Here is a 16,382-nt window from a genome sequence, read left to right on the forward strand (position 1 = left end):
AGCCAAGTCTGAAAAAATGCAAGCAACTGTGGCTCCATTTTTGTTACAAAAGGCCCAAACAGATGCCTTTACACCCCAGCCCCACCTACACACACATACTCACATTCATATAGCTGAACACACACCAGGATAAATAAGGCTGAAATGCACGTACAAATAGCCAGGAGATGAGAGAACGTGGCGGACAAGTTACAAATGTTTATGACAAACCAAACATCATAATAATGTGTAACAAGCAGTGCACTCCAATTCCAGCCCCCTTTTGGCCACCTTTCAAGCCCCTGAAAATCCGCCCCAATCCCGAAGAGCATAAAAATGTTTCAGTTAGCATCCGGTCTGGATGCTTTTCTCCATTTTTACCAGCCGGCTTCCCCGCTTGTCAATAAAATGTCAACTGGAATAAATGTTGCATGCGCCGCCTGCTCAACTTTCATATTAAAGTGAGTACAGTGGCTCTCAAACTGCAGAACTCACCACGACCTGAAAGTATGCAATCATTTGTTTAACAAGCACGCGGTCCGCTCTTTTTCTCTCTCTTTTGTCCATCGTCTTTGCATTTCTCCGGTGCTTGTGTGTGAGTACTTCAATGCGGGTGTATGTGTGTGTGTGTTTGTGTGTGACATTGTTTCAAGGCAGACAATTTAAAGAGGAGTTTTTGAATTGGAACGCCGGCTTTCGAGGTTCACGGCCCCGTTATGCAAATGTTGACAGTCCCTTTCTAACCACATTGCAACCTTTCCCCGCTGCCCCTTCGAAAACATTTCCCTCCTTCCCCCTCCGACTGAGTTAGCAATTTTAAGTGGCCATCCATTGGTGTCTGTTGCTGTTTTCAGTACAAAACTCATATGTCTCGCTTCCCCTCTTCCCGCTTTCCTCGCTTCCTGCTTTTCCATTGCGCCCTTATATCTTTGCATGCATTTTGTCTCGCCCGGCGGAAATTTGTTTGCACCGAAGTGATTTCTGGGTTTGGGGGATTGGGGAAAGGAAATGGAACCGTGTTCCACAGCCATCAGCAATCTGCAATCCCCGTGCGGCGGGCAGGCAGAGAACGGCTAACAAGGCCTAATGAAATTTCCATATGCCAGCCAATTTGCACATATTCGTTCCGAAATTAATTGAGACTCGAAAATACGCTTGCGAATGGAGAAGATTGAAATCAATTTAGCTTAGGCTTTATCAATATCAATCAGGATATTAATTAATACTTGCTAATTGCCTATTCGAACAATATTACATTTTACAAACCAGATTTCGATTACAAACACAAGAAACTGTAGTGAATTCAAAATAAGGAAAACCTTTTGTAATGTAAATCAAATTGTGGCATAAATGTAATCAGTAAATTCAGATGAATATTTTTAAATCCATTTAAACTAATCACAGTATGAATCCCAAGAAACCCAACATAATATGCACCCCATAGTTTACCGAAGGACTCACCTTTCTCCTGCAACTGCTGCCGTTTGATGTCGCCTTTGAGCACTTCCGCCGTATGAACCAACTCGTTGAGCTGCGGCTTTTTCATTTTCAATTCACGCAGAACTTTCTGTGAACAGAGGGAAAGATATGAGTAAAGTGAATGCGAATGTGGGTGTGGAAAAGGATGGGTGTGTTTTATGCAGCGCACCTCCTGCTTCTCGATGGCCAGTCGCACTGCATCGCCATCGTCGACGAGGACGCTCTGTATCTTGATCATGTTTTGTTCCCAAGTCAGCCAGTCGGAAATTTGCAGCACCGACTTATCGAAGCTGCCGGCCAACGCTCCAGTCCCGCTTGGCTCGTTATTGTATTCTGCGAAAGGAAAAAAAATGGGACAAATTGAAATGGGTTTAAAAGGAAAAGCGGGGAGTGTGGTGTAGAAACTTCCAGCTAATTAGCGTGTCCTTTTACCCACAATTCACATCCACAGGATTGTGTGTCCCTGCCGATGATGGGCTACTCATTAAACGGCACCAGCTGCGGTTTTCACTTCCCGACTGACCACTGCTTGGTGGACAACTTATTGGGGTCACTGTAGCTGCATATTGAATTCTAGATTTCTCAGTCTCCCCTTCCCCCCTTTCACTTATCTATTTTTCTGACTTTCTTTCCGGTGTTTCTTCTCACTCCTCTGCTTTGTTGCACATTTCAGCAAAAGGCAAGTAAATGAAAAACTATTTCAATGAAGCAAAAGTTTCAAGAGTCTTGGTTGTGTATGCACAGTGGTAAGAGTTGAGAAAAATGAAAAAACCAAAAAAAAAATATATAGAAAATGGTTAAAAATTATTAAACCGTTTTTGGTATACCTAAAACGTTTAAAAATTTTAATAACAACAAGATTTTGGTAACAGTTTCACTGTAATAACAAACTAGCATTTGTAGAAGCAATTCTAAAAATGTGTCACCATATTCTTTTAAACATTTGCAAGCCTTTAGTAAAAACAGATGTAAAAAAGAATGCAACGCATAACAATAAACTGAGATCGAAAAGAGTTGCATAAAAAATAATATCATTGTAACCCCCCCACAAAAGTTCGCTCTCCCAGCATTATTTTCTCCCCTTCCCCTTAGCTTTATTCTATTAAATGGCAATTTTCAATTGCGACCCATTCAGAACAAACCATGGTGCAAATATTTTTCAGAACTTGAAAAAGCAAAGGGGAAACACTTGAAATACTTGAGTGAAAAGAGTCGAAAGGAAAATGTAAAGAGAAGCTTAAGTAGGCGCAGAGCAAAGAAAGCAAAAGGAGACAATCAAAAGGAGCAGGTGGGAGGAAGTGGAGGTCCTTCTGACAGTTATGAAAGTTTTTCCAGGCCTGAGTTTGCCAATAATCCGTGAAAACAAAACCAAAACAAACTAAAGTGAAAAAAGAAAGGGACACGTTGATTTTTCCCCTGCTGTTTTGGTTTGTAGTTTTCGCAGTGTCCCTCGTCGGATTAGGCTGGTCTACAAGGACAGGGGATTTGGGCGACAAATGCCAAGTCCAAGGAGGACGGCTAAACCCGTGCTGGCCACCAGCGGGTTTCAGGACATGGGACACGGAACGCAGTCCGTGTCAAGTTGAGGCGTCTGAAAGCATTTTGGGTGAGTGAGCGGCCGAATGAATGAGAGTTACAGGCACACAAGAAGCTGTTAAGCAAATATATACACTCAGAAAAATCTAACTAAAATCTTGATAACCAAAAAAGCCCATAACATTTAAAAACTTTAAACGCTTTCGCTTCAAATGGAAAGTTAAAAGTGGTTAATAGAGTTTTAATGTTTAAAATCTAAAAAAAATTGTTTAATATTGCAAATGTTGAAATTAATGATTAACATTTTTCTTTCGAATATGGTACTTATTAAGTACCAATAATTTTTGTAAAGCTTTGTTCAACTCAGAACTACAAAATGATAAAGTATTTGTTGCATTACATATGTATGTGTAATTTATAAGGAACGCTAGTTGGGTAATGAATTTCCTATCATTTTTCATTTATTTTTTAAAGTGTATATTTATTTTCTGTTGGAACGGAATAAAAAAGGAAACCAGAAAGAAATAATAACACCGCTGACAACCCCACACATGGTGGGGGAAAAAACACGGTGAAGTAGCAGTGAACACGTTAAGTGTAAAATTTCTTTTCACTCATTCTGATGAATGTTTCAGGTAGGCTCCATTCGCATCCACACACTCCTTTCCTTTGACGAGTGCTTTGTGTTGTGGCATTCACGGAACAGGTGCAAAATGGTAGAAAATATCTTATAAAATACAACAAAAAAAAAATAATAAAACACACAGTAAAGGAAAAGCACTGATAACAGACCCTCAATTTTTCTTCTTCTTCTACGAGCCCACTTCTACCGTTAAAAGCAAACGGGCTCCACCAGGAAAATGTCATAATTCATTAAAAGCCAAAGAAAGCGTAAAATTCTGGTCTCCTTGCCCAAATTCCCTTTAAGTTGTCACTCAACAGAGCCGCGTCTTCCTTTTTTCCTGGTGTTGGAGAAAGTCCAAGAAAGACTTTAAGACAACAAAGTGACATCTTGGCGGAAAAAAATCACTTTAAAGTTTTAATTTTAAGTGATGGATGACCTTGTTGGGTTTTGTTTGTTGTTTGTATATCTCGTAGCTTAGTAGCATACCTTATATTTAATTGTTTATATTTTATACACATTTTCCATGTTTTATAGTTGACTTCAGTTAATTAGTTTTGCATTAAGGCAATTTTATATTTATTAAGTTTGCACTCAAATCATACGTAAAACTTTTTCAATTTTCATGAGGTTAAACATTTATTTAACGTTTCACAAATATAATAAGGCCACTTTTTCCAACTTTTGACAAATATGTATATATTTGTATTATTTTATTATTTTATTATGTATTATTATTATTGATATTGCTTAAAAGGTTTTACATCCACTTTGGGGACTTGTTAGCTTCTTAACCGCTGAACGATTTATTTTCAAATGTGTCCTTGTTTGTGCCCAACAGCTGATTAAACGGTCCAAAAGAAAAGCTACGAAAAAGTTCAGGACGAACGAAAAATAAAAACTTGAGTTAAGCTTGGGAGTTCTAAATACCGAAGCCCCAACCCATTTGGAAACTCGTGTAAAAAATAAAACCTCTATGTTACATTTGCCCAGACTATTTTTTTTTAATTTTAATTAAATTGTTTTCAACTTCAAAATATATTTTAAATACGTTTTTTTCTCTCAAATGAGTAATAAGTGTTTTGTGGCTGTATTTTACATACTATACATGTCGAATACATGTTCTTCTGCGCGCCATCTGCCGGAAATCCAAAAGACTTAAAAAATGTGTTTATGTTAGACAGCTTGTGTCAAGCTAAGCAAATATTGCTTAAAAGTTAAGGTCTTTTCTATCTCCTAATTTTTTTAATTCTTAGCAAATTTTGGTTTTATAAATTAAAGTATTTAACCCATCCCATACTCTTATTAAAATTTGTCAGTTTTGTGGGGACTTACACATAAAAACAAACAAACAATAATTAACGAACAACACACAGAACAAGAAAAAAAAATAAATAAAAAACACTTGTTCCTTGTTCACTAATATCAATCAGGAAGTAATGCCCAAGTTACCAGAGAAGACCCTAAAGGTAAAGAGATCGTTGGAGGAGTCTTCATTGAACAGAAGTAGTTCCAATAAGAAAGTATTTTCACGCCAATTTAAAAAAATGAGCAAGCTAAAGTTCTCCCCCATGGCGCCTTTGCCCATCGCCACTCGGGACTATGGACTAATGCGATCCACCAACAAGTCATCGACTCCATATCCTCGCGCCGATCAGGGCGTGGATGCCAGTTTGCTAAAGGCTCGCCTAACAATGCGTCGTGATTTCGAGAGCAGACACCACTCGCTGCTCTCCAGCTTTATCGAGAAGGAAAAGAACGAAAGCCCCAGTATCAGCGAAGTGGACTCCCATGGTGAACGACAGGTCACCCACAAATCAAAGGTAATGTTTTTAATAAAGAAAGAGAAACTATATTTTGGTTTTGCAAGGTTTTCTTTTACATTTAGAGCCATAAAGATTTTTTCAAAATATTAAGAGAAAAAGAAATGGTGATCGTTTTTCAAATAATAAGCTATAATGCGTTAACATGCCAACATAAGATTACATTGTATTGCTGCTTAAATGGTGGTGTTTGTATTTTTTAATTCAGTTTCTAAATTGTTTTACCTTTTTCAAGGAGTAAGATAAAACAGGTTTTTGGTATACCAGTGCTTTGAGTTTATAATGAAGTTCTTAATGTGTTTTTCTTTCAAAGCCGACTGTCAGTGTTTTCAAACGACCATCGCTAACCAAGGATAACTTAAAGCAATTGCTCTCCATCGGAACCCCGCATCCCAAAAAGGGCATGGCAATAAATGCCAGTTCGCTGAACAAGAGGCTGACCGAAATAAACACTCTGCACAACTTTCGGTCGGATTACAGCCTATGTGCTCCCAAAACTTCTCAAAAACCGATCAAAAAGGGGGTTGCTCTGGCGACGGATGTCGTTAGGGAATGGATTCCTCCTCCGAAAAACCCAGAAGGAGAGCTAGTCAGCAAAAGGATCAGCAAGAGGTTGACTCAAATCGACTACAATGCTTTGGAAAGTTCGGGCAGTGCGGGAACTCCGGAGCCTGAGATGAGTTTCGCGGAACGACGAAGGTTATTCAATAAAGGCGAATTCACCATAACGAAATATGCCAAGAAAATGAGCGACGTGATGATGGCCTCCTTACCCCAGCAACACGAAGTGGTCGACAAAAGTCTGCAGCTTGCCAAGAAGGCCAACGAGGAGCTCGAAACGTACATGAAGTCGCAGGGTCTGATCAAGATCCCCCACGATCAGGTTACTATGACCCGAACTTTTGATCGGGTATCGGTAACGGATCCGAGGACCCATTCCAAGCCAAGCGCAACGGCCAGCCCCGATAATCCCAAGGGAGTGTCATTAACTAGCTAGTGGAGCTGCCGAAGGATAACTAGACCCTCTTCCTTCAACAGTTCAACTAGCTAGAGCAGTAAGACTTCCTTGGGATGCGAAAATTAATTCAAGATCATTTGGAAATTGTATTGATAAAAATTTTGGTCAACTTATAAATGTTATAAAATTGAACTCAATGTCTTTCTTTTTCATAGATAAATACTGGAAGGTTTAGGCTATATAAATAATACAGCAACAAATGTCTTTTACTATCTGAACTAAGTGATCGTAGGTTTACAACATAAGTGTAAAAGAAAATGTTAGTTTTCCAATACAAATCGCTAGACTCTTCAACTTGGGCTACAAAACAAGAAAGCCCTCTAGCTGGCATGCGAAATACTGAAGAACATATGTCTGCATCTGTTATGAAAACAAGAAACCGGGACAACAACACAGGGGAAAGCCTCCCACTTCCCAAAGGGTAAGTCAACACCGAAAACATTCACATAAAATGTCAAGAGTGCCATTGACATGGCACATTTCGTTGCTGGTTGCCCTTTTTCAAATAAAAATATAAACAAAGAACGGAAGCAGTATAAAAAGTACAGAAATGAAAGAATATCAACATAATGTTTCCCATTAATTAAGTACAAGAGATTATTCACAATCTTTTAAGATGAGAGATTTCAGAACCCGAAACAGTTTTTTTTTAAGATTGAACCTCAAAATGTAAATAAATACATGATTTAAATAAATAGCACAGTTTTGATTAAAATAGGTAAAGTGTCATTCACATAAAATGTCAAGAGTGCTATTGACATGGCACATTTCGACGCTGGTTCATCTTTTTCCAGGAATAAAAGAATATCTACATAATTAGTTTGTGTTTCCCATTAATTAAGTATGAGAGATTTTTCACAAAATGTTAAGAGCAGATTTTTCAGAACACGAAACAGTTTTTTGTTGAAGTTTCGTCCTCAAAATGTAAATCAATACATGATTCAAATAAAAGTGCACAGAATTATAACCCTAACAAAACTCAAATTTACAGAGCAGCTAAATAAAAACTTGTACGTGCTGTTTCAAGAGTTTTTGCTTTTACAGATATTCGCGCTTTAGTTTTTTTGTTTGGCTAATGTTTAAATGATTTGCCAGCGAAATAGAAACGGCAGCTGAATGTGGAAGATTATTAGATTTCAATGATAGAAACATTTTTGTGTAGCACTAAAGCCCGAGAATTTTAATTTGATTTTTAATTGAAAAAAAAAAACGTAAATTCATATTCGATTCATTGCTCACTCTAACCAATAATGGCAATCCACAGAAATCTACAATATGTTTTGTAATTAAATAACGTTTCAAATGAAAAGTTTTGCATTAACTCAATTACAGGACTACAGCATTAAAATGTGAAGAATAATTTGAAATAAAATTGTAACTGTCCTTTAATTTGTTCAATAAATGTTTAAACTCCTAAGCATTCAACAAGCTGACTTTTACTTGAATAAACACACTCTATTAGTCCTTACAACTTAAGTTGGTCCACTCGACAACTTTGACAGCTTGCCCACATTTAAGCAGTTAATTCGAGCGTAAACCAAACAATTGAAGGCAATCTAACTTGCTGGCAATCAACAAGAACATTGTTAGCCATTGGCCTAGGTCGGGATACGATCTGTCTGAGCGCCCAGAATAAAAACTATTAGAAGCAATTGAGTGGGCAAGCTTACCCGGACGACAGCTGATGGCGGGGCCACTGGATGCATCTGGGCGCTCCTTGCCATTGGAAATTCGGGGGCCATTTCTCAGTTCCGTCAACGAGAGCTCAATGGAATCCGCATGTGCTATCAAATTGTTTTTCGTCTGCGAAAGGGCAAGGCATTGTGAAGAGTTCAATGGAGAAGCAAAGTGTGTGGTGTGGACAAACCTTTTCAATTTCGTTCATCATGAGGGGCGTGACCTTCGGCATCTGAGCGTTTTTGCCAATGGCGCTGACAATCACCTGTAAATCGTCGTGCCGTTCCTGCAATAAAAATGAAAACATATTTTAAACAATCTGTATCAACCAGATAACGCCCACAAGAAACTCTAAACCTTATGAGATTATACACTTTAAAATTACTTAATCTTTTAAAGGAGCATTTGTTTACTTGTGTAATGATTCTTAAAGAGAATACATGTTGAACTTAATTAAAAGATTGGTAGTCAATTTTAAAATTAATCTGGTTTTAAAACAATCTCTATTTATTTGGAACCACTTAAAATCGATATAGAAAATATTTGCTTAGGATCAGGAGTTAAAGTTTTACAGAAGAACAGATTTTCATATGTATTTCAATTGAATCTCGACCGAAAATGAAATTCCCTTTAAGTGTTAAACGAACACACATACTAAAGCAGGTATAAAATGCATTCGATACTCTTGAGGTGCGAAAGGTGAACGGTAAAATGCCAGGATGCAAGCGGAAACGGAAGCCGAACAGAAACATACACGGTCGAACAAAATGGCCACCGCTTGGGAAAGGATGTGCCAGCGGCGATTGGAATTCAATTTCAACTGCAATCATGCAGGGACCTTTTCTCTCCGGGAAAGAACAAATGAAGGCGGGCGCTGGGAGAGGGCGTGTGGGTGGGCGTGGCAGTAGCGGGTCGGAATAACCCTACCACCTCAGTGACGGCGTTTGTCAACCAGCAAAATTGCATTTGCGGGTCGTCAATGAAGCGCGAGCCAAACTGTTGCAGTTGACGCTGATGGTCCGGTTTTTTGGCCGAATTTTCCCTTCGCGCCAAATAGAATTTTCCGCAAATTTACAATCAATCACCGGGTCAACAAAGATGTGTACACACATCAAAATATAAAGAAAAAAGATTTTTAAGCTCTGCAACCGCCGTCCAAATGAGACGGTACGCGACTGAAGTGGTGCAAACAAAAATGAAGGAAAATAAAAACAAAAGACCTCATTTCGCCGGCGAAGAGAGGAATTTACATGTTTGCCCCTCTTCGAAATTAGTTTTTCCCCACTTTTCCCCCACTTTTTCCCCCAAAATGTTGCTCTCTTTTTTTCAGCCTCTGCCCCGCTCAGAAAATACAAAATGTTTTCTATTTTTGATTTCATTTTTCGCTTTTTTAGAATCTGTGGCGTTTGTCGCCATGCTCGCTGGTGCCATAAAATCAAACCAAAAACGGATAAATAAAATATAAAAATAAACAACATATGATTGCAGTGATTAATGACTCTGATGTCTAGGGATGGAACTTGTTGAAATCGTTAAATTTATCATGTGGTGCAAAGCCCGAAGCGCAAAAAGTTACGTTTTTACTGCTGTCAGCTTTTGAATTTAACTTTCTCAAAAAAAAGTTATACAAACTGTTTTGCATTTAAGCTTGGTAAAGAAACATATTCCAGATTTATACATTGATTTTACAGTTTCCACTTGCACCTTAAAACTTTTTATGTTAATCCATAAAAACCAACGATAAACCAAAAAATGATATTAAATCAGATATCTCGACAATAAAAACAATTTTTGTACAAATCGATTAACCCAGAAATCTTTAAATAAATGGAATTCCTTTTCAAAATGACATTTTACATTAAAACTTTTCGTGTTTCCATAAATCATTAAACTGTGAAGAAACAAATTCATAATTTAATAAAACATGACAACCATCATATCGCCCAACCCTTTAAAACAGACAGCTTCATCAACTAAATGCAACAGCTTGAGAGAAAATTCTCTTAGAATCTCTCTCTTTTGACCCACTAAATACTATGATCAATTGTGGATCCCCCACATTTCCCCTCCCAACTGCACACAGATGTGTAACTGTGTCAGTTTTGTTTATTTTTGGGACTTCTAATGGACCCATTTAGCCATTGTGGCCACTGCTTCTGTATGCATCGAAATTCTCAAGAGGGCAATTAACTTGCGGCAAATATCGACGATAGACGTGAAACATTAAAAATAACGTCAAAGTAAATGACTAATTGCGACGATTAAATAAAAATGATTTAATTGTAGTTTTGCACAGGTAATTAATCTTTCAATTTTGGCCCCGACCAGAAGTTGGCAACGGTAATTTTGGCCAGTTGCCAGAGTACTTACGTTAATATCCTCCATACGTTTCTCAAGATCACTGCTAGATTTCAGATCGACAGTTTTTTCAATCAGAACATTGATGCGACGCAGTCCCTTGGTGACGAGTTCCTCGATATTCACGCTGTCCAACGGAGGAGCAGGAGCTCCGTTTCCAGAGGTCTTGGATCTATGGCAAAACAATCACATTAATTTAGTAATTTATAGGTCTTTATATAATAAAATGATCATACTTGGCTTGTTGGACCTCCCGAAATTGTTCTCGCAGTATAATTTGAGTGCGCATCACCATGCGGGATATGCTACCCTGTTTTCCGTGGGTTTCCAGAACCAAAGAGTCTCCCTGGGAAATTAAGGTGGCTGCATCGGGAGCTATTAACAGTCGGAGATCCTCCCTGTCAATATAAATTATTATTAAATTGAATACTTATTTAAATTATTTTAATTTCAAATTTTTTTTTGTCATATTGTTGTGAAAGCTATATTATACGTTTTTATTACGAAATATAGAAAAAAGCTGACGTAATATTTGCCGCTTCTCTCATCTTTGTGTGAAATTTTCAAGGTTGTATTAACAATCAACGCCTGAAGAACATATCAAAGGTTCATAAAAATTAAAGTATTGTTCCGTTTTATTTTAAATTGGCAACTTTCTTGATATATATTAATAATATATAACTAATAACAATTTATTCGTTATAAATAAGATGCAATGAATTAAAACACTTACGCTTCACTTTCGTGGCACTGTTCGATTTTGGCTTTGGTAAGTTTTAGTTTGTAGATCATTTGCTTGGCCTGCTTATCGAACTCCCGGACACGATCATCCAGATTCTGGGGCTGTTGTTCACTAAGTGGACTTTTGAGTGTTACATTTGAGTCATCAGCAGGTGAAGGCATCGAGTCAAGTACTTTGCTCAAGAACGGGTTGGGTTTTTTGGTCGAGGGTGTTTCAATGCGACTCTGTAGATATAGTAAAAAACATTACTTATTTTAGGAATCATTCTTTTTTAAATCTGTAAACTAATATATCACTACGTATACAACCAAATTACCGTATCACTATCGGAGTCAAAGGTTGGTGTCATTTCCAGCGAGAAACGCGGAATGTCCTCATCGTCGGAAAATACGAGAGGTTCGGCATCGTAACCGGATTCTTTGTCGGGACTATAGAAACTATCGCGACCGGGTGACTCGGGTTCCAAAGCCTCCAAATCCGGCTGGAGTTGTCGCCAGCGTTTCGGTTTGGAAACCTGCGTGATTTGGGAAGAATCAGAAGTTTTTGGTTCCTCCTCTTCAGAATCACGTAGGATATCCCGCTCATTGGCGACTCGTTTGCGTTTCTCATCGAAGGAGATTCGGTGTTTCTCAACCCTCAAGAATGGAGTGCTCGTATTTCCAGAAGAGGGACGCAGAACATCCTCCTCCGCGGGATCTTCTTCATCATCCGAAACTTTGGGGAGTGGAGAATCGCTCAAGGAGTGCTTGCTCTTCGATCGTCGCACCTCTTTTCCCTGGCTATCAACTCTAACCGAAGAATCGGAGTCCTCTGAGAGATCCACAATCTGCACAGTTTCCACATATTCGGGTACGAAAGGCTCCACACTTTCCAGGATATTCACAGTGTCCACGATTTCGCCCTGCTGTGGCTCCAAGTCGATGTTTTGCACCGACATTTTATCGTTCTGTATGTTTTTCACCTTTATCTCCACAACTTGGGCGGGCGAAGTGGGGGCCTTTCGCTTGGTTTTCGCCGGTTTTGGAGGCGGAGTTTTGGATACTTTGTCGGGATTAAGGGAAATCTGTGAGAACAGTGTACTGGACTCGGCCAGGCGGAATGTTTGGGGTGGCAGGAGATCCGGCAGAACGTGGTCCCCAGCCGCCTCCGTTGAACTTTCCATGCCCTTTGTCGGCGACTCTGAGGTACTGGTGTTTGCGGACGAGGGGGAGGGGGATTCACCCGACTGGGGTGTCCTGGCGCGCCTTTGACGCACCGTATCGCTGACAACAACTATTTCGGTGTCGTCGTTTTGCGGGGAATTCGAGTTTCGCGCGGCAAGCGTTGTGGCTTCATTGTAACGCGATTTCAAAGCATCCTGCACAATAAATGCATAGATTGGTATAAATTACAAAGCTCTATGGAAATGATTTTTCTGTAAGCCCATGGAAGCCTTTAAACTTGGGTTTTTTTTACATTTAGGTACTAGTCTCCATTAAAAAAGCAGTGGCCATTTATTAGCGTTGGTTGGTGGTGAGCGGTGGTTTTTTGGTGGATTTATATTTTACTTTTTTTTTTTTTGGTGGTGGTGGTGAGCGGTGGATTGGAAGGATTACGTTTTTATGTTGTTTTTTTTGGGATGGTTTGGACATTTGACGCAGCCACAACCACAACAACAATCGAACGCCACAACAACAATTAGAGGGGGAATCAAGTATAAAACTCTACACATTAAAAATTGGAAGCGTGAGAATGACACCAAAGTTAGACCCTCTAGTGATACGGTGATTTCTGGTTTTATATTTAATATTTATAGTTATGGTTTATTCTTTAACTGGGGTGATGTGGTAGATTTGATGGTTGGCATTCACCGAAACTGGCAAATGTTGTTGGTTCTGGATTAGCTTTTGGTGGAGAGATGGTTTATGAAATTGGCAAATTAAAATCAATAATGGGTTAAATTAAATTCGATTAGATAGAAGCGGATTTTTAAGTGGCAGCAGCTTATCACGGAAAAAAACTTTATAAATTTTATCGGCATTTAGTATTTAGAGGGGGGTAAGGTTTTAAAAATTTTTTTTTTACATTTTTTTTTTTATTTTTTTCTAAATGACTAATACGTCGAGAACATTGTGTACAAATGTTGAGTCAATTAAAGTCAAACAAACGGAGTTACAGCGTTTTAAACAACCGTATTTGGACGTATTTTCACGTATAAAAATACTTTGAATCGATTTTGCCGAAGACGCTATTTAGAAAGTCGGTGAACATCAGAACTCAAAATCTACTGAACCAATCCTTTTCAAATTTTTAACACAAATTCTCAACATAAATACGCAGGTAATCAAGAAGAGTTTTTTTTAATTTTTAATTTTTTTCTATTTTTAAAAAATAAATTAACAGCGATTTTTTAAGCTAAAATCGCACTTTTCACTTTCAAGTGCTCCCAAAAATGAACAAAAAATAAATTTAAAAAAAACTCTTCCTGATTACCTCGGGAAATTCATTATCTTTACAACGCATATCACATTTTATTTTTAAGATGATCCGTTAACGCCCTATGATGTTCACCGCAAAACAACTTTTTCTTTGGGCGCTTCGGAAGATTAACCGCCACAGGCTTATTTCTTAATATTTTTTAATAATTTTTTTTCTAATACTCTTCAAAAGTTAAACAATAACATGTAATTAAGCTCAATAAAATAAACTTACTCACTTCGCTGCAAAAAAAATCAAACATGGCCCTTTTTTTGGCCTTTAAAACCTTACCCCCCCCTTAAGAATATTTGACAAGTTAATAAATTGTTGATAGTCAAATAACTTCAGAAGAACAATTTTTAATTTGATGGATGTACTGTTAAGTTGATGTACGCAATTTAATTTGTTAAGTAAATTTTATATGAGATGTTGTTAAATCAAATTTAAACTCTAAATATCTAACAATAAAATATGATTCGACGCTTTTTTAGTTAAATTTTAAACTTAGTTTTGGAAACGAAATATAATTTGCACCAGCCGTGTTCAAAACTTTTCCCGATGGCGACAAAATTGTTATAAGTTAAGCCAATTTATTTTAACCCTCTTTATTTTTAGAAATCTAATTCCCAACCCATTTTCCTTTGCTGACTACGATTTAAATTTTAAATCATTCCGCATTAAATCAAGCTGTACATTCCGATAAATCAAATGATGTCGAACCAATGATGTGAAACAGAAGGAGTAAAGGCACAGGGAAGTGGAAACCCATTTCCATTTACTTTGAGCCAGGCCAAAAGGTGTCCGAAAAGAATGGCGACGTCAATGGGAATGAGTGAGATGAGAGGCGTCTCCGATGTAAAAGCGAAATGTGAGGTAAGCAAATAAGCACACAAAACGAATGAAAAGCAAGAACTGGAGCCCGATAGCAAGCAGAGAAAAAAATGATAGGATTGAGCATATAATTATGTACAGGTGGAAGGACTTCGGAATGCGGAAGAGGGAGCTTTGCGTAATTAAGAGGATTTGTTTGCTTGTTCCGACTCACCACGACAATTGCAATTACTTGCTGCTGCAATTTCTCAATTTCCGGATTCGAGGGCACATTTATCTCCTTCAGGTCGTGCTCCATTGCCCTGCAAAAAGATTGCAATTAGTAGGTGAAAAAATAGATTAAGGGTTACTGTATCCTGAACACATGAGAGCTCAATAGATTGCTAAGCTAGGTTACCAATAGAAAACTATTTTGTCACATTTTCTTTTTGCAATTCCAACCCTCTTTTAGATTTTTCTAACATTCAAACCTACTTAAGAGTCTCCAGGGAAATGTTGTCCAGGTTCTGCAGAGTGGCTTTCATCTCCGTAAGCCTCTTGATAATATCCGCACTCGTCAACTTGTGGTAGGTGGCCTTCAACCCATCGATTCTTTGGCGGGTCTCCACCATGCAGCTTTGGTCGCAGGACTTGCTGTACTCGTTGTAGTGGTCCTCGCACCTCCGCAGCACATCCTCGAACTCCAGGAGAATGGAGTTCCTATCGTGCACCTCCTGCGGCGACTCGAAGCGTCGAATCAGAGTATCTGCCGAATCGAAGCAATCTTCCAATTGCCTCGCTAATGTGAGCAGACTTTCGAGGAACGCCTTTGACTGGGTCACATTCTCGCCGAGGGCATTATACAGATGTTTCAATGCATCGATCCGCTGGCTCAGCTGCTTCGGGGACTTCGTGTACCTGTCCTCACAAACCCTGCGACCGGTTTTGATCGTGCTCTCGATTTCCGCCTTGATCTCCGATAGCGTGCGATAAATTTGCTGTGGATTGCAGGAGAATATAAATTAGAATGAGGAACTTCTATATGTTAATTAAAATTCAGCAATATACTAACAAGACACTTTTGATACTGAGCTTGTACGGTATTGGGTCCTGCAGATGCCACATCCAAAACCAAAGTAGATCGCTCCACATTCCGAAGATCTCCATAGGCTCTGTTCAAACGCGATTCATATGCAGGTTGGGGAGCTGTGCACTTGCTTAGTTTTGCCTGACAGGCCTTGAACCTCAATTCCATCAAGTTTAGCTGCTCCTGAAGGCGATTGGCTGCTCCAATCTTGCCGTTTCTAGTGTGCTCGTCAATAAGTTCGGTGATCTCCTTGAAGTTTTTCTCGTTGGCCACAAATTCGCGAGCCAAACGCTGTTACAAAAAGCAAAAAATATAGTTAAATGTAAAAATTTGTACATCTTAGAACAAGTTACGAAGTTTATTTTAAAGTAAACTTATACTCTTAATTTTGGAACTAAACTTATTTTAGGTTTGAAACTCATCAAATATTATTGAAAACATTTTTTAAATCTGGGAACTTGTTTATCCTCTTACTTGGAAATCCTCCGGCAGATCCTCGATGGTCACATCTTTTTCCAGATACTCGCTGAGGATCTCGTCGACGCGGGTGAGCCACGCCTCGAACTGCACGATGCACTTCTCGGACTGCTCCGCCTCGCTGACCTTCTGCTCCAACAGCTCAGTGCGCTTCTTGGCCTGCTGCTGGAGCTGCGTCCACCGCTGGACGATGTCGTCGATGTCCCGTCGCATGGAGTTGGCCATGAATTCGTTGTCAATTAGCTCGTTGCCAATTTCCTGAATCTTCTCCAGCCATTCCTCAGAATGCGAGCGCAGAACATTCTCCAGATCCTGAA

The 16,382-nt window shown here is 38.8% G+C and overlaps 2 protein-coding genes across 15 annotated transcripts in view; one reads left to right on the forward strand and one right to left on the reverse strand.

Annotated features, from left to right (window-relative positions):
- LOC108101043 (dystrophin) overlaps nt 1–16,382 on the reverse strand; it is a 145,651-nt gene that overhangs the window by 108,555 nt on the left and 20,714 nt on the right. For 10 of the 14 annotated variants that reach the window (XR_001772030.2, XR_001772032.2, XR_001772031.2 and 7 more), the window contains 12 exons: nt 16,063–16,377; nt 15,574–15,879; nt 14,997–15,499; nt 14,737–14,824; nt 11,551–12,591; nt 11,226–11,458; nt 10,729–10,890; nt 10,505–10,664; nt 8,325–8,420; nt 8,128–8,260; nt 1,628–1,791; nt 1,441–1,546 (listed from right to left, as the gene is read on the reverse strand). Coding sequence is in view for 7 of the 14 variants with exons in the window: in XM_017205222.2 (XP_017060711.1) it covers nt 1,441–1,546; nt 1,628–1,791; nt 8,128–8,260; nt 8,325–8,420; nt 10,505–10,664; nt 10,729–10,890; nt 11,226–11,458; nt 11,551–12,591; nt 14,737–14,824; nt 14,997–15,499; nt 15,574–15,879; nt 16,063–16,377 (3,307 nt within the window). In the remaining 7 variants the exon portion in view is untranslated. The remainder of the gene's footprint in view (nt 1–1,440; nt 1,547–1,627; nt 1,792–8,127; nt 8,261–8,324; nt 8,421–10,504; nt 10,665–10,728; nt 10,891–11,225; nt 11,459–11,550; nt 12,592–14,736; nt 14,825–14,996; nt 15,500–15,573; nt 15,880–16,062; nt 16,378–16,382) is intronic. The other 4 variants (XR_001772035.2, XR_001772036.2, XM_017205218.2 and 1 more) reach the window with 1 other exon arrangement.
- On the forward strand, nt 4,885–6,589 carry LOC108101045. Its single transcript, XM_017205223.2, has 2 exons — nt 4,885–5,439; nt 5,753–6,589. Exons 1-2 carry the CDS (start codon nt 5,056–5,058, stop codon nt 6,434–6,436), a joined length of 1,068 nt encoding a protein of 355 aa, XP_017060712.1. The 5' UTR covers nt 4,885–5,055; the 3' UTR covers nt 6,437–6,589.

Source organism: Drosophila ficusphila, unplaced genomic scaffold (assembly GCF_018152265.1).
Source record: "Drosophila ficusphila isolate 14025-0441.05 unplaced genomic scaffold, ASM1815226v1 contig_791, whole genome shotgun sequence".
In the NCBI taxonomy this organism is placed as follows: domain Eukaryota; kingdom Metazoa; phylum Arthropoda; class Insecta; order Diptera; family Drosophilidae; genus Drosophila; species Drosophila ficusphila.

Excerpts from the sequence above, each read along its gene's own strand:
- LOC108101045 (XM_017205223.2), top strand. The coding sequence starts at position 5,056 with ATGCCCAAGTTACCAGAGAAGACCCTAAAGGTAAAGAGATCGTTGGAG. Across the intron at positions 5,440-5,752 it reads AGGTCACCCACAAATCAAAG|CCGACTGTCAGTGTTTTCAA; the intron begins GTAATGTTTTTA and ends TTTCTTTCAAAG.